Genomic DNA, 25,403 nt, shown 5'->3' on the forward strand with positions numbered 1-25,403 from the left:
GTGGTATTTTCATAAACTGAGACTATATATTTAATAAATATTAATATTCTGTAGTTTAGAAACCCATTACAGAATAGACACCACCTTGAAATGAGTTATCACAGTATATTGATTTTATGGGCAATGGTAGAGGCCTGTTCTGACTTCCTTTCTATTGAGCATTCTTGGCCCAACAAAAAATATAACTCACTGACTAAAAAGTTTTTGTTTTGTTTTGTTTTTTGAGACAGTTTCTTTGTGTAGCCCTGGCTGTCCTGGAACTTGCTCTGTAGACCAGGCTGGCCTCAAACTCAGAGATCTACTTGCCTCTGCCTCCAGAACAGCAAGGGCTACTCAAAGAAACCCTATCTTGAAAAACCAAACAAAAAACAAAAACAACAAAAAACCCACACCATACCAAACCTAACATCCCAAAATAGCAGCAGCAGCAGCAGCAGCAACAAAAACAACATCAACAACACAGTTCTCCAAATGTAGCCTGTTGGGATAAGGAACCCAGAGCTTGCAGTAGTCAGTCCTTAAAAACATCAGAAATCCTCAATCTCACCTGAAAATAAAATTCAAATTTCAAGTCCTAAAAAGGCTACTTTTACTTCTGGACAATGATAACCCCACCGCATACCCTCCAAACTCTGTGAGAAATGATCTGCTGTACCTTCACGGTTCACTAGGAACTCAGGAAGATAGAAAAACTCTGGAATCAGCTCCTTCACATCAGTCATAGATTCAAACGACGAGAGGCGCCAAGTTGTGTTTGTAGAATGAAAAGTTCTGTCTGGAATGTCGAAACTTTGATCTAAAAAGAAATTCCAATAATAAAAACGAAAAGTCTGTATTCCATTTGAAGCTTCCCATAATTTTTGTTGCTTCAAAAGTGATTGAAGAAATGGTCCTTTGGTTTATTTAAAATATTATTCAAATTCTTGAAATGACATTGTTTTCAACTGTATTATGGTTTCATCTCTTCTAAACAGAAGAACCTCTATCATTTATTTGGTTAAACGGCTACTATCTTCCTACCTAGTTAGAATGAAACTTTCACAAAATCAGGAGACTAGGGCCCTGTACACCCAGCACATAATGGACGCACAAAAATGATTTCTTTATTAAAGTGAATGCATAATTTTAAAGATGGGGAAATTATGGGTTGCGGAGATGACTGGTGGCAAAGTAATACAAAAGCATAAGGACAGAAGTGTGATTCGAGCATGCATGTAAAACCAGGTGTGATGATGTATTTCTGTAACTCAGCATTGGGGTGGTCAATGTGTGGGCAACACACAGAGATTCCTGGAGTTCACCGGTCACACAGGTTAGCTGAGTTGATGAGTTCTAGGTTCAAATGAGGAAAATTTGAGGAAGACACCTGTTGGTGATCTGCGGCCTCCACAAGCAGGCCCATACATACATGCTCCTGAACACACACACACGGCGGGGTGGGGAGGGGGAGTTGGGGTGGAAGGGAGGTAGGAAGGGAGAGGAGAGGAAGACGAAGAGGGAGGTGGAGTGTAAAGTTTGGAACATGGCTCTTTTTTTTATCAAGACTAAGATTTTTTTCTTTTTTTTTTTAAGGGTGGGGTCACTGCTTTCTAACATTCAACTTTTTAGAGTACAAAATAATGTTTCATTATGACATTTTTCATACAGCATTTCATTGTAATTTTCTTGTATTTGGCTCTCCTATCATCCCCCTCCATTCCTTCCTCATTCCCATTGCTGCCCACCCTCATGGTCCCCTGCAGATAGTCCCTCTTCTATTTTTAGGTTGTCTGTGTGTGTTGATACATTAGACTCTGCATGTAAAAGACAACCTGCTATTTATTACCTTGTTCTCCTCTCCTTCCCTTCAGAACACTTCCTCCCCTTACATAGTCCCTTCTACTTCTTTACCACACACACAGACACACATATTCTAAATTCTTCACAGAGAGAAAACATGCGATACTGACACTGCTTTTCAGATGCACCAACTCTGCACTTGAGCATTAACTAAAATTTTTATCAATTGATATAAAACTGAGTGTACTCACTCCTGTTCATTTTTTTCTGGAACAGACTATTAATGACAAAGAATTGAATTTTGTCCCTGTACCTTTTCTGTGAACAATTGCTAGTCTCCCAATCACAGGCCTGGAACATTAAGTGATTGCAAAGGCTAGTTAGAGAAAAGCAACTGTGTGCATGGTTCTTAGGGACTCTGCTGTATTGTCTAAAGTGCCTCTGTACTTGCTGGAATCTGAGCATAGCCTCTTGCTGAGAATGTCACAAACTAATCTCAGCACCAAGCACAGCAGTTTCAAAGGCATGAGCTCATTTCTTTCTCCAAGTCTGCCTGCTCTGCTAAGCTACATTTTTCATTATCTTTATCGCTTTCCATCTACTATACTGAGCCAGTTAGCACTGGCTGGCCACTAAATCAAATCTGGGGAAAAGTAAGATTTATAATTTTTTTTGCAGAAAGTAAGAAATGACAGGTCATCATGAAGTCATGGCATATAGAGCTCAGACTAAGCAACTGTGTAACAAGAGTAACATACAATAGGTTTTGTTTGGGTTGTACAACTCTGTAGTGTTAAAACAATCCCACTGAAAATTGCTAGAATCTAGAATATGCATATATTAGATCAGCAGTTCTCAATGGGTAGGGCCTTTCCCCTCTATTATTTGGCAATATCTAAAGCTATTTTTAATTGTCATACATAGTAGGAGTCATGTACCACTAACACTGGTTGGTAGAAGCTAGGGATGCTGCTAAAATGTCCTGCAATGCACAGGGAAACCCTTGAGACAAAAAATTATGTAACTTAAAGTAACTATAGTGCTATGGTTGAGAATTCCTAGACTAACTCATTAGTTTAAAAAAAATTCAAAAACCAGCAAAATGCTAATGAAATGAAAGTAAATGAGGATTAAGGTAGTGTTAAGGTTTGAAAATAATTTATGAATAAATATGTAATGAAGATTAAGACATGTAAGTTCATTCCTGTAATATCAGAACTTGGGAGGTATAGGCAGGAGGATCAGAATTCAAGGCTAATCTCAGCTACATAGTAAGTTTAAGGCTGACCTTGGCTACATGAGACTTGGCTTCAAAACAACAATGTACCTATTTAATGAAGAAAAACCTAATATTTTATATGAATATATTCATAACAACAATATAATAAGATTGATGGCTGACTGGAAATTTTATATTAATGAATTTTTGGGTTCCACTGAAAGAAATGGTTTGAGTTGTAGGGATGTTACTAGTACTGCAGTGTTTCAAACTACATTAAAATACTATTTTATTGTCTTTTCTTAAAACAAAATGACATTCACAAATGAATGTTCTTATGTTCAAAAAGATCTTCAAACAAAGGCACTCTTAGAATCCACCACTAGCAAGGGTGGTATAAACATCAGTTCTGAATGATCTCACTTGGATATGGGAATCCCTTGCACCAGCTGTAATGGGACCAGACACACTCTCAACCTGAGATCAAGTTAACTAGGGATAATTGGTTAAGGGAAAGCAAGACTGAGAGGAAGAACGGGACATGACAAACTAGAGCAACGGCTCCATGGGTAGGAGCCCTTACAGCACAGGCACTGAGGACCTGAGTTTGGATTCCCTCAGAGTGGTTACATGTGTGTTTGTTACTCAGTGCTGTAGGACCAGGGAGAAAAAGAAGTATCTCTGGGATTTTTTAGCTGCCAGACTCACTCTAGGTTCAGTGAGATACCCTTTCCTAAAAGAATAAGATACAGGGGGCTGGAGAGATGGCTCAGTGGTTAAGAGGATTGCCTGCTCTACCAAAGGTCTTGAGTTCAATTCCCAGCAACCACATGGTGGCTCAACCATCTGTAATGAGGTCTGGTGCCCTCTTCTGACCTTCAGACATACACACAGAGAGAACATTGTATACATAATAAATAAATAAGTATTTTTTTTTTTTTAAAAAGAATAAGGTATAGGGTAACAAAGCAGGATACCTGATGTCCTCCTCTGGCTTCTGCAGGTACACTCACACTTGCCCATGCAAATACAGGGCCAATATTAAAAGCCCCATTCATAGACTAAGCATAGGGAATACAAATTCATTCTTCTAAGAATTTGAATAAAAGACAAAGAAGTCCAAGAAGGGTAGGACAAACTGAATGGACAACGGTTTCCTAAACAGATATCTTAAGGGACAATTACAGAGCCAATACCTCAGTTCTCACTGTACAGCACGGTGAGTTTGCCCCATTGATACACAGTGAATCCCTCGGTCTTCTTCAGGCTCTCATGCAAAGGGCTGAGCTAGATTACTAGCAAGCTTTTCTATAGTGATGATGCCAGTGTGTTCTTTATTAGCTAGTTTTCATAAATAATAACAATAGTTTCCTATAAAAGATTTTTATAAAAAAATTACATAAGCTGCAAAACTGTTGTACTTGAAATTATTATTGAAGTACAAGTCTTTAAAAAAGAGTAGAGCTGGGTGTTGTGGAACACACCTTTAATCTTATCACTCAGGAAGCAGAGGCAGGCAGTTCACTGAGTTCGAGGCTAGCCTGGTCTACAGAGCAAGTTCCAGGACAGTCAGGGTTACACATAAAAAAGCATGCCTCAAAAAACCAAAACAAAACCAAATCTAAAAACCAACCCCCCAAAAAATAATTAAATGAAATAAAATTTATTTGAATATAATTTAACTGGTAAATTTTGCAGTTTGTGATTTAGAGCTTAATTTTTAAAAAGTCAATACATTTCTACAAAGTTAGATATGATCTCAGACAAGAGCAAGAAGATTTGACTACCATTTTTAAAAGAAGGATTTTAGTGACTGGTTAAGTAGAATTCTTTTTCCTGGGCTTGGTTAGTACAAATTTTCAAGATGCTAGTTAAGTTTTTTGCTGTTGTTATTTTGGTGATATAACATGAGTTTTGGGGTATTTACAAAAGATATCCTTACCTTGATAGGCTAGAAACATTTTAGTAAAAGGAGGCATCCTGACCAGGAAGTGGAGCACGGTGCCGCTATTGGAGTAGTGGGAGCCATAGTGGTAGGGTTGCACAGGAGGCATGGGGTCGTCTTCTTGGGCTCCTTTGCGATACTCTTCCTCCAAGTACTACAGAACAAAGACCAGGAGAATTCACAATTGTGTGCACCAAACATGACGAGTTTTCTCTTTCATTCTCCTCCACCTCTTCAACACTATTCTTGTCTTCCCAATCATGTCCACAGCCCACAGCCATTTTGAACTCTAGGAGTCTCCTACTGACCCCTGGCCAAATGAGAACCACCCAGTTCTCTCTCTCTACCTCCTCTCCTAGTCCCTCAAGAACACACTTGCTTTGCATTCTCACTCCTAATTACCAGCTTCAAATATCAAACTGGGGAGCTCAAAAACGAAGGGCTGATCCCATCACCACTGATATATTCTGAGTGCTTCTCTAGCAATGGAAATGTAGTAAGATGGCATGCATCACCACGGTTAACACAGTGGTGTGCGGTGGTTTTGCAGAGCATATGCACATAAAAAGAAAACGATGATCTCTCCCACCTCCAACTCTCCTCACCACAAAGGAGGCAGCTCAGCCACCCATCTTTGTAGCTCTATCTGCCTGATAGCAGAGTTGGAAGTCATAAATTTTCAAGTAAAGTAATTTTTTAAATTTTCAAGTAAATTTTCCCACAGACTGTCATATTTTCAACTGCAGAAAATCAAATGGTGAATTTCAGGTACTTAGAAGGACATCTCTGGAATTGGGACATGAATAATATGGGAATATGAGAAAACTGCTTCTGCTGCTCCTATCATTACACTATTATGAAGAATATACTATGCGGTAAGTCAGTTTTGTAAGTTTCCAGTTGAATTTCATTAATATTAAATTATCAATATGGGTAACTCCTTTCTATTTAAATAGGTAATTTAACTTCTACCTAAAATGAATAATTTTCTGAATATGTCTAGTGTTTAGAGTAGAAATAAATATATCAATATTTAATATACAACAAATTAGCATGATTATATTAATGTATTACTATTATAAAGACACCAACATTTCTATATACTCAGAGGCAATGTATAGTAGTAATGCTGGAAATCTGTGATATTTATAAGAAATATAATTTTTATGCATTTGAAAATACAAGGGACAGCCAGGCAGTAGTGGCGCACGCCTTTAATCCCAGCACTCGGGAGGCAGAGGCAGATGGATCTCTGAGTTTGAGACCATCCTGGTCTACAAGAGCTAGTTCCAGGCCAGGCTCCAAAGCTACTGGGAAACCCTGTTTCAAAAAACCAAAAGAAAAAAAAAAAGAAAAAAAGAAAATACAAGGGACTAAAAGCTTTCAAACTGTGCCAAACAAAATGAGAATATACTTTTTTTCCATTCTTGGAAGGTGTTTCCATAGAACTAAGACAAAAATGATTTTCAGTTCATATAATTTCTAGTTCTAAAAGTAAAAGAAAATAAAAACACAGAAAAATATCTACGACAAACTTTAAAAAGTAAGTTCATAGAGCTCCATTTTTCATGTGTCAAAGAATTTAATGGAAACCAAAGCTACCTTGTATGTGTCAACATAGCGGTCTTCTTTCTCTTTATACTGCACAGCTATAGGCTTAGATAGGTTTCTACAAAAGAAGAGATGATAAAAAAATATGAACTCATTTGATACTGCCAGTATTCAGCTGCTCATGTCTTCATCCTGAAAATGAGAAATTGCAAAATGTGCAGTCCTTAACGTACACAAGCATGTTGCTTTGCAACCCACAATCACCATTCAAAATCATGACCTTGTAAACTGCTAAGGAAATGCAAGTCCAGATCTGCATCTGTACAGTGAATATCTGAATCTTCTGGATAATGCTGTAATGCAGTGCCATGCAGGTGTGCGTGCACATGGCTATGTTAGGACTGGCGTTCCTACTACTAACGCAACACACCACTCTTAGAGGACAAAGAATGTCCTCACTTTTACCCACTATAAAACCTATTAGTGTCTCTGTATGGTGCATCTATGAGTAGAAGAAATAGCTCTGATGTGAGGGATCAGGTGCTCTGGCTAAGAGGCACAAAGGAAAAGACCATCTACAATGTCAACATCTGTCACTTTATCTAGACCAATAGCAAGCTTTGCCCAAGGTTCAATAAATCAAACCCATCCTCTTTGTTCAGGTGTAATTATTTTTTGGAGACAAAGCCTCACTATGGAGTCCAAGCTAGCCTTAAGCTCACTTTGCAGTTCAGGCTGGCCTTGTACTTGCAATAGTTCCTACTGTCCTGATCTCCCTGGTGCTCTGCTGTGATTATAAGGATGTGTAATCACATCCCCATGGCACAACTTTTTTGAGACATTACTATTTCCTAAGGATGAGGAGTTAAGTAACATTAAATGTACATTCTGGTGACCCCTGTCTAGTCTTTGAGATGTCAAAAATTAAAATAGTTTTATAGAAGAGATGTCAATTTACACCACAAAATACGAAGAAATTATCTTTTTTGCTTGTTTTTTTTTTTTGTTTTTTTGTTTTGTTTTATGAGGCAGGGTTTTCCGGGTATCCCAAGCTGGCCTGGAACTCACCCTGTAGATCAGACTAGCTTCAAGCTCACAGAAATCCACCTGTCTCTAACTCCTGAGTGCTGGGATCAGAGGAGTGTACCACCACCACCCGGCATCAAAGAAATTATCTTTAAGATCCTGGTATATATTTTTTATTCCTTAAGAATTTGGTAAGAATTACATTATTATGGGTGAAAATTAAGAAATTTAATAACAACCTAGTTGTTGCTAGGTGTGATTATACATACATTTAATCCCAGTACTTGGGAGGCAGAAGCAGATGAATCTCAGAGTTCAAGCCAGCCTGATTTACATAGCAAGTTCTAGGCTATTGAAGGTTAAATAGTGAAACCCTGCCTCAAACAGACATAAAGACAAACAGAAAAACAAACAAACATAACAACAAATCCTTCAAAGAAATTACAGTTGGGTGAACAGAGAATAAACTAAAAAATCAGTCATGCTGCTATTTACTCATAGGTAAAACATTTGAGCATATATTTGTCCAGCTCTTTTTCTGCTGATTAGTGGGTGCCTATATATTTTTAAGCAAAAGAATGACTTACAAAATAGACTTCTACAGTATTTTTTACATTGATTTATTTTATATGAATGTATGTAATAAGTATGTGTGGGTATGCATGCTATGGTGTGCACATGGAGGTCAGAAGAACATTTGTGGGAGTTGGTTCTCTGTACCATGTGAGTTCCAAGGATCAAACTCAGATCCTCAGACTTGGGAGCAAGTCGGACTTGATGAGTTATTTCACCAGCCCTACTTTTTGAATATATTCAAATCTAATGCTGAACCTTCAGGCTGTTTCTGGAGTTTAGATACTTTGAAAAATTACTGGAGTACCCCATTCTTAGCTAAACCTTTGCATACAGTGCCAGATACCAAAGCAAGCAAAGAACCAGGCAAGTTCAGGGCCCAGCCCTCAAAAACAACTGCTGGTTAAGTTAGAACCTTCATGTTTAGCATTCCCAAGAATAATTCCTAGAAGTTACTTGCTAAAACAGAATATATACATCTAACAGTTTTTTTTGGATACACACTGTCAAACTGCATTCCAGAAAGGCCACATATATTTATACCAGCAATGTGTGAAATGTTCAAATGTCCAACAGCAGTGTATAATATCTAAAAGACAGACAAGATACCATAGTGCATTAACTTGAACCTGATTTCTTAAGAAAAGACCAACTCAGGCCTATTTTGGAGGCATTATAATTAAAATATTTATGAATATCCCAAGTGGAATACTTGAAGTGAATTTTTCTTTAAATAAGAGAACTTTTTTAAAAAATAAATAAAATATTTGAGCTTGGGCTACCTTGTTTCTTTAAAAATAACAGTTTGTTCAAGAAAGGCAGAAAAATTCTAAATACTCTTCCTTTAATTCTCAAACTTCAAATTAAGAAATTATTTCCAAAGGTACCAATGACCTTGTCTGATGCCTCCACACCATGTGTGTTTATATGCATGTGTACACAAGTATGTATTTCAATTTTTTTAAGTATAGAATGAACATTCTTAATCTAGAGATCTGAAATCCTAAATGATCCTAAACTCAAAGCTTCTTACATACCCTGCATCAAAACCAGCCAGACTTCAGAGCATCTTAGATTTGATATGTTCAACTGGTAGTCTGCAAATATTCTAAAACTCAGGAACTTAAAAATACTTAGGATCCTAAACATTTTGGATAAGGGACGTGTGGACTATACAATGATTAAATAATGTTTTTTTTTTTCATTTCAGGGGGTTTCATCTACTTGTTCTTGTTGTCATTATTCTTTTGGATCCTCAGAGAGTGCTATCTTTGATAATGAGAGTCTATTAAGTTTGTTTCTATGTTGCTTCCTTGTTCTCCAATACAAGATATCCTAAACTCAGCTTCCACGTTTTCTTCTCTTAAATTTAGAAGAAATAAAAGGATTAGTGTGCTGGCTAGTCTTGACACAAGCTAGAGTTATATGAAAGGGGTGAACTTCAACTGAGAAAATGCCACCATAAGATCCAGCTGTAGGGCACCTTCTTAATTAGTGACTGTTGGGAGAGGGCCCAGCCCACTGCGGATGGCTTCATTCCTTGGCAGGTTGTCCTGGGTTCTATGAGAAAGCAGGATGAGCAATCTATGATGAGCAAGCAAGTAAGCAACACCCTCCATGGCCTCTGCATCAGCTCCCACTCCAAGGTTCCTGCCCTACTTGAGATCCTATCCTGGCTTCCTTAGATGACTATCAGCAATATGAAAGTGTACGTTGAAAAACCCTTTCCTCTCCAACTTGCTTTTTGGTCATGGCATTTCATCACAGCAATAGCAAACCATAACCAAGAGAGATAGGAAACCATCCTTATGCAATTTCTACTGAAATAATTGATCCAAGCAATAAAGCCATGGATGAACTATTAGATAAAAGTTCTGTGTGAACCTGTACCTACAAATCATCATAAGCAACCCCAGTGAGGGGCATTACAGCCTTCCTGGTGACAGGTAGGACATTAAGCTTACACAGCCATCTATGATGGATTCCTCCCAAAATAAAGGGTAAGTTGAATACAAGTAAGCCTTTTAAGCTAAGCCCTGCTCTCTGGCAAAGAGACTACTGGAATAAATGCTATTATGCTGCAAAAACTGAAAAAAAAAATCAACACTTAAAGGTCTTTCTAGATTTTGTTTTCACATATCGGCAATCAAACGCAACAACTATACTTGATTTAAAATAACCTATTATAAAAGGCATTGTCGAGATAAGCAGGAGACAATGAATATGGATGGTATGTTATATTATCAGGATTGTTAATTTTCTTAGACAGGATAATAGCACTATAATAATATAAGGAAATACCCTATCGTTACAAAAAGATGTATACAGTAGAACTCAAGAGTTTACACAACTAGATTTTCTGAAATAAGATGATGCAAGTTTGGTAAAATCTTCATAATTCACAATTGCTGAATTGGGAAAGATGAATTATAAAGTCTTAATTAATCATTAAATTTTTGTGCATAATTGAAAATTTTCAAAGTAAAAACTTTAACGGCATAAATTCAGCATGTAGGTAGACCCAAAATGTGATGCTTTTACTTACCTATAGATAGATGGATCATTGAGGTCAAGTGTTTCACTAACATAGTCAGAAAGGATAAAGGGGAACACAGGGTATTGCATGAGATCATTGAAGGATCGGCCAGCATGCTTGTTTAAATGAGTCAAATATTCAAAATTGGTAATTTGTCCAGTATACCACAGGTTTGTCAGAGCAGTGATGTTGCCATACTCCAGAAGATTGGGGAGGTTATTTGTGAGAATGTTCTGGTATACATCATCACGAACCTAAAAGGGAAGGAGAAAATAAGATATTTTTAAGTTTATTGATATGTCCCTAGAGAACCTGAAATCCTCCCAGAAATATATCTGCATTAACTCTAATGCAGTTTCCTTCCAGAGGCAGACTATCAGTCATTAGCCTTACCGCTGGATAATCTGCTAGTAAAATTATCTGGCAGAAATTTCTGTGTTATCTGCTCATAATTCCCAAGGAAAAGTTATGCACAGAAGTCACTCAGACATAGATACTAAAAACAAAATATTCAATAAAGGTGCAGCATGATGGTGTAGACAGAGTGGTATTCTGCACTGACTGACTGATTGCATCAGAACAGATCTGGTCTGTGTGTTCCTGCTAAACCTTTCAAGCCATTATTATATCAGTAATATGGAGGTCATAATGTTTATCTGACAAGAATTAAATACAATGTCCTATGTAAGCAGGATACAAACTCACTACCTATTGAAAACAAATAGGATCAATCTCTCAACTCTTGGGATTCTTGGACTGAACCCAGGGCCTTGTTCATTCTATGTAAACATTCTACCACTGAGCTACATCCCAGTTCCATAGAAACTTTTTTCAGAGATTAATAAAAGTCCTGTCATATAAAAGGGGTTTTCTGAGTCTTCCAAAATAAACAAATGAAACTCAATGGGTTTGGAAAACCCACCTCAAAGTCTTCATGTTCAGGAGTAGAAAGAAGAGCTCCTGATGTGACAATGAGAGGTAAGACAGAAAGGAAATGACAAGAAAGAGAAAATGTAGGGACAGACAGAAACACAGTGCTAACAACTGAAACTGTCACCTAAAATCAAAGGTTCCCAAATGCTGACACCAAAATAGATGGATAGGAATTTGTGACAGAGTGTGCACTAACTCTGGAAGGAAAAAAAGTGTTCATTCTCGCAGCACATAATGACACCAACATGTCAACAGTGTCCCGTACAGGCAATGGGATACAGAACAAAGGCAAGTCTAGATATTCTGCAGGGAGAGCACAGTGCTGGGGACTAAACAGCCTTGTGGAGTGAGACAACAAAGTAAAGGTGGCAGGGATGCTGGGTAATAGAGGGGATGCTTGTAGTTGTTTGAATGGGAATGGCCCCCATAAGCTCATATGTTTAGAAATTTGGTCATCAGGGAGTAGAGCTGTTTGAAAGGATTACAAGGATTAGGAGGTGTGGGTTTTTTGTAGTAGGCATGTCACTAGAGGTGGACTCTGAAGTTTTAAAAGTCTATGTTAGGCCCAGTCTGTCTCTGTCTCTCTGTCTCCCTCTGTTTCTCTCTGTGTGTGCATGTGTGTGTAGCAGGATATAGCTCTCAGTTACTGTTTTAGCACCGTGCATGCTGCCACACTCCCTGCCAAGATAATGGACTAGACCTCTGAAACTGTAAGCAAGCTCTAAATGCTTTCTTTTATAAGAGTTGTCATGGTCATGTGTCTATTCACAGCAATAGAACAGTGACTAAGACACTGCTATTTTATATAGTCAGGGTCAAGAGGGAGGGGATGTTGTTTGGTACAGTAAGGGACTCTGCTGAAGAGGTACTTCATCAAAGGGCCTGAAAAAAGTGACAGACTGAGTCATTGGGGATTCTATGGAAGCATTCCAGGCAGCAGTTAAGTACAAAGAAGCTGTAGCATCAGTGTCTGATACATTCAAGGAGAAGAAAACCACTATGGGTAGAGAATGAGTAAGAGAGAGAATAGCAGATGAAGTCGGAAGATAATAAGGTTCTTGACTACCGGAGGTTTTCTCGGGCTCTTGTAATGGCTTAGACTTTCAGTGAGTCGCCTGAGAAGTAACTACAGAGTTTTGACTAGAGAAATGAAACAGACTGAGGGGTGGGGTGTGGATGTAGCTGGGTCAGTTAGGAGGCTGCTATAAAAGCTTTTAGTGAGAGATGATGGTGGCTCAGAGCAAAACTGTAGCAGTTTAATCAGGTCATGGGTATGCTGGGATAGAGTAGACATGCAGGGTGGGAGGAACTATTAGGATACTCTCAAGGTTTTTGGTTTGGGCAACAGAGAGATAGAGGGAAAACTGGAAGGTTATTTTCAGGGAGAATCTTTACATTTAGTTTGAGATACCAACTGGCAACTCCAAGTGGAAATAGCAAGACAGTTAAATAAGTGGGTAAGATGTGCAGGGTAGAGGCCTTGGCACTGACAGCGAACTTGAAAGTTATAACATAATTTGCTTTGAAAGCCATGAGATAGATGAGGTCGGAAGAATGAGCGTGAACTACTCAAGAGGGATCTGCAAACATGCTGAGTGGGGAAGCTGATGAGGGGTAAAAATGGAAACCCAGGAGTCTAGAAAGGAAGGTGTCATGAGAGAAAAGGAAAGGATAGCCAGTGTGTCAAATGCTTCTGGTGGGACAAGGTGAGGAACACAGAGTTAGCAGCAGAGTGCAGAACTAAGCTACCAGAGGCCAGGTGGAGGTGGCTCACACCTTTAATCCTAGTACTTGGGAGTCCCAGGGCTTTAATCACACCACTAGGGAGGTGGAGACAGGCAGGGATATGGCTGGGCAGAGAGAATTTAAGTTGGAAGGAGACAAGAGCTCAGTGCAGTCTGATGTTTGGTGGAGACAGATGCAGTCCGAGGACTGCCCCTGCAGTCTGAGGATGCAGTCAGAGAATCAGAGGACAGGTTCATCCCTTTAGTCTGAGCATGGGTAGAGGTAAAAGGTCTCTCTCTAGAGGCTGGCTGCACTGCTTCTCTGATCCTTCAGTTTTCACCCCCTGATATCTGACTCCAGGTTTTATTTATTAAGACCAGTTAGAATCCGTGCTAGAAGAACCTAAGGGACCAAAGGTAAGAGAAGGGAATGCAGGGACAAGCTGGTGATGGCCAGCACATGTAATTCTTTCCTAGGCTTTCCACATAGTAGGCCTGTGAAGCAAGTGATGGCATGTGAAGGAAGGACCACAGCCTGAGCAAGTACTAGCTACTCCTTTCAGTCACTATAAGGACTTCAAATTTAAAATTTCAGAGGTCATAGAGAATCTTTATAAAACTAAAGACTTCCTTAATTAACCTTATTAACCTTATCTTAATCTTATTAAGATATAAGGTATACATTATACTATTTTAGAGTACCAATTTAAGAAAATTAATCTTCATTTAATTAAGTTTCATATGATTAGTAGCATCATTGGTTACATAATCACTTCAACAGTTACAAATCTAATAATGGTGGACTTACCTTGGTATTGTCAAATGCCAACAGGAGTGTTCTGCCATTTGTTAAAAAGATTTCTACAGCATTATCCCTCAGTTGCCACCAACGTCTGTGAACTTCTTTAATTTCCTCATATGTCCAGGAGAAAGATGCTGGCTCTAACTCACCCTGAATGTTCTAAGACAAAGGAAGCAGACAAAAGTATTTCCATTACACAAAACTAGCTATTTTGGCTTTAAATATCAAAACAAAATACACACTCTTTCTTCCATAACAAAAAGATAAGACTATCTGAAAAACCTCCCATTATATAACACTGCATATGTTAGACAAAATTTAGGAATAAAAAACGAAGACTATTTCTAGATCTGTTTAAGGTTATAGAATACCGAGAAGCTTTATCTGTAATATTTTCATGATGAATACTAGTATATCCAGAGGAATCTTTTATCATTACTTATCCGTATAGACATCCATATGCTTAGTTATACAATTATACAAAAATTTTCTTTCCTTTTGATAGCAAAGGCACTCAACTGTGAATTGGGAGTGGCAAGGAGCATTTATTTGTTGCTGCTCAGGACATTGATGAGGAAGAATGACACTAAATAATAGAAATGTGTTTAAATTTGAACCCTAACTCTAATCGCTGAGACCTAGGCCAAAAGGAAGAGGAGACAACAGTCTTCCCTCTAAAAGGACCTTTTATTTTTATTTTTTTTGTTCCAGTTTATCAGCTACCTTTTAATTTAATGATTTCCTTTGCTACAAAATAGCTTTTTAGTTTGACACAATCTTTTTCATTTCATGATCTGTGTTTTGGAGTTCTGTCTAAACTCATCATCACAAAGACCAATGGCAAAGATCCTTTACCCCATTTTCTTCTAGTAGTTCTATGGCTTCCTGTCATTTATTTATTTATTTATGATTTCTGTCTCTTCCCCGCCACCGCCTCCCATTTCCCTCCCCCTCCCCCAATCAAGTCCCCCTCCCTCATCAGCTCAAAGAGCAATCAGAGTTCCCTGCCCTGTGGGAAGTCCAAGGACCACCCACCTCCATCCAGGTCTAATAAGGTGAGCATCCAAACTGCCTAGGCTCCCACAAAGCCAGTACGTGCAGTAGGATCAAAAACCCATTGCCATTGTTCTTGAGTTTTCAGTAGTCCTCATTGTCCGCTATGTTCAGCAAGTCTGGTTTTATCCCAGGCTTTTTCAGACCCAGGCCAGCTGGCCTTGGTGAGTTCCCGATAGAACATCACCATTGTCTCAGTGTGTGGGCACACCCCTCGCGTTCCTTGCTCGTGCTCTCTCTCCTTCTGCTAAAAGGACCTTTTAGAAAGTGGTTGTAATCCACATCCATCTACACACAGAGTAATAATGGGTGAGCTAGCTCTTTCACTATATTGGATTTACACCGTTTTTAAATTTTTCCTAGGTTTAAGTAAACATAAACTCAAGCCTCCACTCACCGAACTTTCAACTGTATCAGAAGCATTGTCTTCCACAAAGTACATTCCACATTTACCTGCAGGAAGTAAGTGGACAGAAGGGTTTGAAAGTATGTGTTCACTGTTCTATTTGGTGAAGGGTGGGGACCTCTGAAGTCCTCTGGCTTGAGTTTGAAAACAAGCAGCTAGAAACAGTTCCATACATACTTTAAAATAGTACTCATAAGATCTCAGTTGATTAATCTTCCTGTGCCTTAGGTTTCTTACTAAAAAAGGGGAGTGTGAGAGCTGAATTTCCAAAACTACTTTAAAAATAAAATTAGAATATATATAAATACAAAGCATGCTATTGGCTAGTTCCACTATTACCTTCTTATAGTACAAGCATACTGATTGACTTTTCCCTGTTACTTGCTGAAGTCTCTGTTAAAATAGTGAAAATTTTAACTACATCAACAGATTTTAACTTGAAAAATCTAAATTGTATGTAGTAAAAGGAAAGACTGAATAGAAAAATGTTCACCCAGAAAGTCAACTTAATAAAAAAATTTTGAACACGTACTTTCAGAAAATGCCATTTCTTCATATTCATTAGAGTAGTCCCCTGCCTTTATTTGTGGTTTTGTATTTATTTACAACCTGATGCTGTTTACCCTCCTTTCTGTCCTCCCCACAACCCACTCCTCTCCTCTGTCCCCTCTTCCATTTTTTCCCCCATTTCTACTCAGAAAAGGGCAGGCCTCCCATTTATATCAACCAAATATGACATATTAAATTGCAGTAAGACTAGGCACCTCCCCTCACACTAAGGCTGGGCAAGGCAACCAAGTATGAGAAATAGGATTGCTAAAGCTGGCAAAAGAGCCAGAGACAGCTCCTGTTTCCCACTGTTAGGAGTCTCACAAGAAGACTCAGCTGTCCAAGTGCAACATATGCAGAGGGCCTAGGTCAGTCTCATGAAGGCTCCCTGTTTGCTAGTTTACTCTCTGTGAATCCCTATGAGACTAGGTTAGTAGATTCTAGGGCTTTCTTATAATGTCCTTGACCCCTCCGGCTCCAACAATCCTTTCTCCCTCTCTTCTGCAGGATTCCCTGAGTTCCACCTAATGTCTGGCTGTGGGTCTTTATATCTGTTTCCATCAGTTGCTAGATGAAGCCTCTCTAATGACAAATGGACTTGACTCTGGTTTTGTTTTTTAAGGATTGGGTTACTTATAGTCAACCATGATCTGAAAACATTCCATTGAAAATATAAAAAAGTAAATATTTTTTAAATATTGAATCATGCTACTCTAAGTTCATGATGAAATCTAGTCCTGAGCTGCTCCATCCTATCTGAAACATGAACCATGTCTTCAGGAAGTGTATCCAGGTCTACTAGTCAGCCACTGGCTGGTCATTAGGTTGGCTGCTTGTTACAACGTGGAATACTTTAAGACCAAATAACTTTTATTCGACTTTAATAATGCCCCCTGCAAGGCAAGAGTAGTGATGCTGGCTATTCACATATGCTGAGAGAAGACATGAAATTGTACTTTTAAGTAAAAAGGTGACAGTACAATAAAATATTTTGAGAGAGCTCATATTCATAGAGCTTTTATGTGGTGTTGTTATTTTGTTAGTTATTTTTATTAACCTGTTTCTGTGGCTAATTTATAATTCTTTATTTATCATGGTATGTGCACATGAGAAAACAGTACTATTTGTGCTTTAGAGCATCCACTTGGGCCCCATGGGTAAGTGGGGCTGTCTTTATAATGTCAAGGCAAAGCCACCTACATGATGTTAAAAAAATTTTACGTCTTTATGAAAAATACTTCAAATTATTTAAGAATAAACTAAGGGAGGGTGAATATGAGTAAAATTCTTTTAAAGCAACTTACCTAACAACAATTCCCCAGCTGTCTCTCTGGATGGTGCAACACTGATACATCTTCGATTCACTCTGTCAAAACATGTTTAAAATTGCTATGATTCAATTTTTCCCAATTTTAGACTTCAAGCTTTTTAACCTAGTAAAATATTAATGCAAAGCAGACTAGAGTTTCAGTAGCATAAGCTGTCATGTCAAAACCCAAATGATGATCCTGTGCTAATTATATAACACTCATCAGGGCAGAAGTGATGGAAATCTTTAGGAAAGTCTAGGGATTATTGCAGCTGCCTGTAGAATATATGGATTTAGCTACCTAAGATATGCCAATGTTTTGTAATTTCAGTAAGCAACTAGACACTGTTAGGTCATTGATATTTCAATGTAGGATAAAAACCTATTTTTTTGCTATTGTTTTTAGGAAAACCAGGGACATTGGGATTAGAAAATTTCTGTTCTGAAGGCACTGTCATTTAAAGTTTCTAACTATAAAATGGGTACAATAATAATAACTACCACAAGAATATGGCAACACTGCTAAAACTAATGCATACCGACACATTTAACATTCAATAATACTATGAAAGCCTGGATATAATCATTCCCTTTACTTCTGAAGTGAAGAAAGTGAAGCAGAGAGGCTAAGTAACATGCCCAAGATTAGGCAGGTAGGCAGGGAAGGAACTAGAATTTGACACTTTAGGACACTACATTCCACTCCTGTGGTGGCACCAGCAGCAGCTCTATCTTCCTTACAGACTAGAAAGCTACAATTTAATACAATTTAATACATATGCTAGGAAGGGTCAGAGCACGATGACTGGTGTCCATTAAGCCCCCATGTAGGAAATGGCATTTGGAGTTTGCCCTTCAGTCTTGTCCTGTCCCAACCTATTTTGTTTAAGACTTTCCTAACATCACAGCATTATCTGAAACCAAAACTACACAAAACCTACAATGAGCTAATTTTGTTTATCAATTATCAAAAAGTGAAGGAAGGCATGTACTCAGATCTACCTTATGGATTCACTTGCAGCTTTGTCTTTGACAGTAGAGGAGAAGGAAGAATGAGTTTTGTCTTCAAATAGGTAAGAGAGTGGTGGCTTGACCATACCTGTTGAGAAAAAAAGTACACATTTATCTAGTAACGGGTTACCTGACATATCTACAGGTCACGGTCAAAGTTACTATTACCTTCTGACTTTTGTCTGTCCCTAAGGAGATACTTATTTGGAATAGTTAAATAACATCTCTGCAAACGTCTCCTCTCTCGGTTTGGCCCTTCTGTTGGATCCAACTGCCATGAAGTTGGATAGTTGATTGGATCATACCAGACTGCTCTGCAAGTTGAAATAAAACATCTTAGTGATCATCCAAGGACTTACTTATAGCCTTAAACTCACTATAGAGACTGATTAGATAAACACAATGCACCTGTTTAATTACAAAACAGCAATTTGTACATTAGGGGAAACATATACATAAGATAAAGACTAACATAGAAAGTGAGAACTGCCCCTGAGTCCAGTTCCCAAGTTCCCTTCTGGAGTGAGTGCTGCTTCTAGTTTCCTGTATCTACTAAATATTATTTTCTGCTCCAAAATGTAAAGAAAGTTTCTTTGGTTATAATTACATCATTTCCCCCTTCTCTTTCCTCCTTCCAACCCCTCCCACATACCCTCCTTTGCTCTTTTAAATTCATGGTCTCTTTTTGTTATTATACATCCCCCTCTCTCCTAAACATATAAACATATCCTTCTCAGTTTTCATCATGTTACTTGTGTGTATATTTTCAGAGATGACCACTTGGTATTAGGAAACTATTTCTCCCACTCTCAGTATTCCTTAGTTGTCTGTAGTTCTTTGTATAGCACTGAGGCCTCATTAGATTGCCCCCTTCCATGTTAAATATATTACCAATTTTAAAAGATGTGTCCCTTCTACCACAGAACTTTATCAGCATTATACAACACACTATACCTAACATGGTTACTAGCTAATGGAAAATTTTCCCCAAATTAATTTTTTTAGAGTTCTCATTTTTTCTACTGATAAAAGTTAGATCCTTTTTGTAGTATATGTCACATTTTTAAAATTTAAGATATTAGATGAAAGTGGGCTCAACTCACCTATAAAAAGGCACAGGCTAAGAGATTGGATAAGAAAACAGGATCCAACATTCTGCTGTCTACAAGAAACACACCTCAACCACAAAGACAGGCACCTACTCAGAGTAAAGGGCTGGGAAAAGGCTTATCAAGCAAATGGACCTAAGAAACAAGCAGGTGTGGCCATACTAATTTCTAACAAAGTTGACTTCAAACTTAAATCAATCAGAAGAGATGGAGAGGGACATTTTATACTCATAACAGGAACAATTCATCAGGAAGAAGTCTCAATCCTGAATATCTATGCCCCTAATATAAAAGCACCCACGTACGTAAAAGAAACATTACTAAAACTCAAGGCAGACATCAAACCGCACACACTAATAGTAGGAGACTTCAACACTCCTCTCTCACCAATGGACAGGTCAATCAGACAGAAACCTAACAGAGAAATTAGAGAATTAATGGAGGTAATGAAGCAAATGGACTTAACAGACATCTATAGATTATTTCACCCAAAGAGGAAAGAATATACCTTCTTCTCTGCAGCTCATGGAACCTTCTCGAAAATTGACCATATACTTGGTAACAAAGCTAACTTACACAGTTACAAAAAAATATTAGTAACCACCTGTGTCTTATCAGATCACCATGGATTAAAGTTAGAATTCAACAACAATGCTACCCCCAGAAAGCCTACAAACTCATGGAAACTGAACAGTCAACTACTGAACCATACCTGGATTAAGGAAGAAATAAAGAAAGAAATTAAAGTCTTCCTTGAATTCAATGAAAATAAAGAAACAACATACTCGAACTTATGGGACACTATGAAAGCAGTCCTGAGAGGAAAGTTCATAGCACTAAGTGCCCACCTAAAGAAAACAGAGAAAGCACATACTGGAGACTTAACAGCCCACTTGAAAGCTCTAGAAAAAAAAGAAGCAGACTCACCTAGGAGGAGTAGAAGACTGGAAATAATCAAATTGAGGGCTGAAATCAACAAAATAGAAACACAGAAAACAATCCAAAGAATCAATGAAACAAAAAGCTGGTTCCTGGAGAAAATCAACAAGATTGATAAACCCAAACTAATCAAACGACAGAGAGAGAACACGCAAATTAATAAGATCAGAAATGAAAAGGGGGACATAACCACAGACACAGAGGAAATTCAGAGAGTCATTAGATCTTACTACAAAAGCCTGTATGCCACAAAACTGGAAAATGTAAAAGAAATGGACGCTTTTTTAGATAAATACCATTTACCAAAACTAAACCAGGACCAGGTGAACAATCTAAACAGACCTGTAAGTCGCGAAGAATTAGAAGCTGTTATCAAAAACCTCCCTACCAAAAAAAGCCCAGGACCAGATGGTTTCAATGCAGAATTCTACCAGAACTTCCAAGAAGACCTAATACCTATACTCCTTAATGTATTCCACAATATAGAAACAGAAGGGTCATTACCAAATTCCTTTTATGAAGCCACAATTACTCTGATACCAAAACCACTCAAAGACTCAACCAGGAAAGAGAACTACAGGCCAATCTCACTCATGAATATCGATGCAAAAATCCTCAACAAAATACTGGCAAATCGAATCCAAGAACACATCCGAAAAATTATCCATTATGATCAAGTAGGCTTCATTCCTCAGATGCAGGGCTGGTTCAACATACGAAAATCTATCAATGTAATCCAGCATATAAATAAACTGAAAGAAAAAAACCATATGATCATTTCATTAGATGCTGAAAAAGCATTTGACAAAATTCAACATCCATTTATGTTAAAAGTCTTGGAGAGATTAGGGATACAAGGGTCATACCTAAATATAATAAAAGCTATATACAGCAAGCCGACAGCTAACATCAAATTAAACGGAGAGAAACTCAAAGCCATCCCACTTAACTCAGGAACACGGCAAGGCTGTCCACTCTCGCCATACCTCTTCAATATAGTGCTTGAAGTTCTAGCAATAGCAATAAGACAACATAAGGGGATCAAGGGGATTCGAATTGGAAAGGAAGAAGTTAAACTTTTGTTATTTGCAGATGATATGATAGTGTACATAAGCGACCCCCAAAACTCCACCAAAGAACTTATACAGCTGATAAACAGCTTTAGTAATGTGGCAGGATACAAGATCAACTCCAAAAAATCAGTCGCCCTCTTATACACAAAGGATATGGAAGCAGAGAGGGAAATCAGAGAAGCTTCACCATTCACGATAGCCACAAACAGCATAAAATATCTTGGGGTAAATCTAACCAAGGAAGTGAAAGATCTATTTGACAAGAACTTTAAGGCATTGAAGAAAGAAATTGAAGAGGATACCAAAAAATGGATGGACCTCCCTTGCTCTTGGATTGGGAGGATCAACATAGTAAAAATGGCAATTCTACCTAAGGCAATTTATAGATTCAATGCAATCCCCATCAAGATCCCATCAAAATTCTTCACAGATCTGGAGAAGACAATAATTAACTTTATATGGAAAAACAAAAAACCCAGGATAGCCAAAACAATCCTATACAATAAAGGATCTTCTGGAGGCATTACCATCCCTGACTTCAAACTCTATTACAGAGCTACAGTAATGAAAACAGTGTGGTACTGGCATAAAAACAGAGAAGTCGACCAATGGAATCGTATAGAAGACCCGGATTTTATCCCACAAACCTATGAACACCTCATTTTCGATAAAGGAGCTAAAAGTATACAATGGAAGAAAGAAAGCATCTTCAACAAATGGTGCTGGCACAACTGGATGTCAACCTGTAGAAGAATGAAAATAGACCCATATCTCTCACCGTGCACAAAACTCAAGTCCAAATGGATTAAAGACCTCAATATCAGCCCGAACACACTGAACCTGATAGAAGAGAAAGTGGGAAATACCCTACAACAGATGGGCACAGGAGATCGCTTCCTATGTATAACCCCAGAAGCACAGACATTAAGGGCAACATTGAATAAATGGGACCCACTTAAACTGAGAAGCTTCTGTAAAGCAAAGGACATGGTCACTAAGACACAAAGGCAACCTACTGACTGGGAGAAGATTTTCACCAACCCCACAACAGACAAAGGTCTGATCTCCAAAATATATAGAGAACTCAAGAAACTAGACTTTAAAATGCTAATTAACCCAATTAAAAAATGGGGCACTGAACTGAACAGAGAATTCTCAACAGAAGAAGTTCAAATGGCCAAAAGACACTTAAGGTCGTGTTCAACTTCCTTAGCAATCAGGGAAATGCAAATCAAAACAACTTTGAGATATCATCTTACACCTGTCAGAATGGCTAAAGTCAAAAACACCAAGGATAACCTTTGCTGGAGAGGCTGTGGAGGAACGGGTACCCTCATCCATTGCTGGTGGGAATGCAATCTTGTGCAACCACTGTGGAAGTCAGTGTTTCGGTTTCTCAGGAAATTCGGGATCAACTTACCCCTGGACCCAGCAATACCACTCTTGGGAATATACCCAAGAGATGCTTTATCAAATGACAAAAGCATTTGTTCAACTATGTTCATAGCAGTATTATTTGTAATAGCCAGAACCTGGAAACAACCTAGATGCCCTTCAATGGAAGAATGGATGAAGAAAGTATGGAATATATACACGCTAGAGTACTACGCTGCGGTAAAAAACAATGACTTCTCGAATTTTGCATGCAAATGGATGGAAATAGAAAACACTATCCTGAGTGAGGTGTCCCAGACCCAAAAAGATGAATATGGGATGTACTCACTCATAATTGGTTTCTAGCCATAAATAAGGACCACGGAGTCTACAAGAGGTGAACCTAAAGAAGCTAAGTAAGAAGGTGAACCCAAGGAAAAACATATAGTTGTCCTCTTGGCTAAGGGAAGTAGACCAAATTTCCGGGGAGAAAATGGGATCTTGGGGATGGGGTGGGATGGGGGTAAAGGGAGATGGGGAGAGAAAAGGTAGAAGGGAAGGAGGGGGGACCTGGGAAACAGGAGAATTGGGATAAAGGAAAGGTGGATAGGGGAGCACAGAACCACAATTCTTAGTTAAGGGAGCCAGTTTAGGGTGGGCAAGAGACTTGACCCTAGAGGGGCTCCCTAGTGCCCAAGATGAGGTTCCCAGTTAGTTCCTTGGGCAGCTGAGGATTGGGAACCTGAAATGACCCTATCCTAGAGCAATACTGACGAATATCTTGCATATCATCATAGAATCTTCATCTGGCGATGGATAGAGATAGAGACAGAGACCCACACAGGAGCACTGGACTGAGCTCCCAAGGTCCCAAGGAGGAGCAGAAGGAGGGAGAACATGAGCAAAGAATTCGGGACCGCGAGGCGTGCATCCACCCACTGAGACAGTGGAGCTGATCTACGGGGAGCTCACCAAGGCCAGCTGGACTGTGACCGAAAAAGCGTGGGATAAAACCGGACTCTCTGAACATGGCGAACAATGAGGGCTGATGAGACACCAAGGACAATGGCAGGGGGTTTTGATCCTACTTAATGTGCTGGCTTTGTGGGAGCCTAGCCAGTTTGGATGTTCACCTTCCTAGATATGGACGGAGGGGGGAGGACCTAGGACTTACCACAGGGCAGGGAACCCGGACTGCTCTGTGGACTGGAGAGGGAGGGGGGGGAGAGGAGTGGGGGGAGGGGGAGAAGGGTGGGAGGAGGGGGAGAAGGGTGGGAGGAGGGGGAGAAGGGTGGGAGGAGGGGGAGAAGGGTGGGAGGATGGGAAGGGAAATGGGAGGCTGGGAGGAGGTGGTAACTTGTTTTTTGTTTATGTTTTTTTTCTTCTTTTCGCAATAAAAAAAATTAAAAAAAACAAAAAAAAAACTAAAACTGTAGTAAGTACATTTTTTTTTAGAAACCAGATTTCAAGAAACATCCTTAATTCTATTACTTAGAACATTATTTTCTGTCATAATGTTTCTGTCATAATGCTGCTGTTACTATTCTTTTGCTGTTCCCAATTAATTTGCTGCCTTCTGCATTTTGGATCCTTTCCTTAGGGTAGACTCACTAAAATATTTCCAGAGCAAGAAATATTTGCAGGGCTCAAATATGCACCATTCCAGGCTACACCACAACCAAAACTCTGAGTAACAACAGCTAACTTGTCTGGCTAATGTCCTGTTGTCAATATCGGCACAAGAAAAAAAAATCTAAATAAAAAATTAAAGTATTGTAAATAATAGTTTTAAAAATCAAATTCACAGTTGTAATTGATAACTACAGGTAGGAAGATTAAGTCCAAAGCCCCTCTCTGCTACACAGGAAGTGCAAGGCCAACCTAGGTGATATAGGACTCTGTCTCAAAGGACCATAAAGCAAATTGCCCTCTGTCAATAATAAGTATTTTCAATTTGCTTAAAAAGTCTAATGTGGGGCTGGAGATATGGCTCAGTGGTTAAGAGCACTGATTGCTCTTCCAGAGGACCTGGGTTCAACTCCCAGCACCCACATGGCAGCTCATAACTGTCTGAAAATGCAGTTCCATAAGATCTGGCACCTTCACACCAATGCACATAAAATAAAGTTAAATAAATCATTAAAAAATTTTTTAAAAAAGTCTAATGTACAGCATGCTTTCTGCTCTTTCAAACTTCAGGGATAATGAAATTATACTTTATATCTATGCATGAAAATATTAATTCTTCAACAGATTTTCTGAAAACAAATTTCCTTACTTTTTGTCATTAAATAAAATAAACACCCATTAAAATTCAAATTCAAACCACTGAATTCTTTCCAATTTTTTGTTGCACTTAGCTGAGACTGTTATCAATTCTGTAGAAATATATACACCAATTTCCTAATTTCATCTACTTAAAAAAATTTTGGCGGTGAGGATTGACCTCAGAGTTTAGCACATGCTAGGCAAGTGCTATTTTATAAACTTTC

General features: G+C 38.6%; 1 protein-coding gene across 2 annotated transcripts in view; it reads right to left on the reverse strand.

The window, feature by feature from the left end:
- Lyst (lysosomal trafficking regulator) overlaps positions 1-25,403 on the reverse strand; it is a 153,167-nt gene that overhangs the window by 24,919 nt on the left and 102,845 nt on the right. For both annotated transcript variants that reach the window (XM_041630875.1, XM_041630874.1), the window contains 9 exons: positions 18,585-18,730; positions 18,408-18,504; positions 17,401-17,462; positions 15,539-15,594; positions 14,095-14,247; positions 10,639-10,883; positions 6,546-6,612; positions 4,941-5,097; positions 656-796 (listed from right to left, as the gene is read on the reverse strand). In XM_041630875.1, coding sequence (XP_041486809.1) covers positions 656-796; positions 4,941-5,097; positions 6,546-6,612; positions 10,639-10,883; positions 14,095-14,247; positions 15,539-15,594; positions 17,401-17,462; positions 18,408-18,504; positions 18,585-18,730 — 1,124 coding nt within the window. The remainder of the gene's footprint in view (positions 1-655; positions 797-4,940; positions 5,098-6,545; positions 6,613-10,638; positions 10,884-14,094; positions 14,248-15,538; positions 15,595-17,400; positions 17,463-18,407; positions 18,505-18,584; positions 18,731-25,403) is intronic.

The sequence above is a fragment of the Microtus oregoni genome, unplaced genomic scaffold, assembly GCF_018167655.1.
Source record: "Microtus oregoni isolate MIOR12 unplaced genomic scaffold, Mior012 000035F_ref0000213, whole genome shotgun sequence".
Classification (NCBI taxonomy): Eukaryota; Metazoa; Chordata; class Mammalia; order Rodentia; family Cricetidae; genus Microtus; species Microtus oregoni.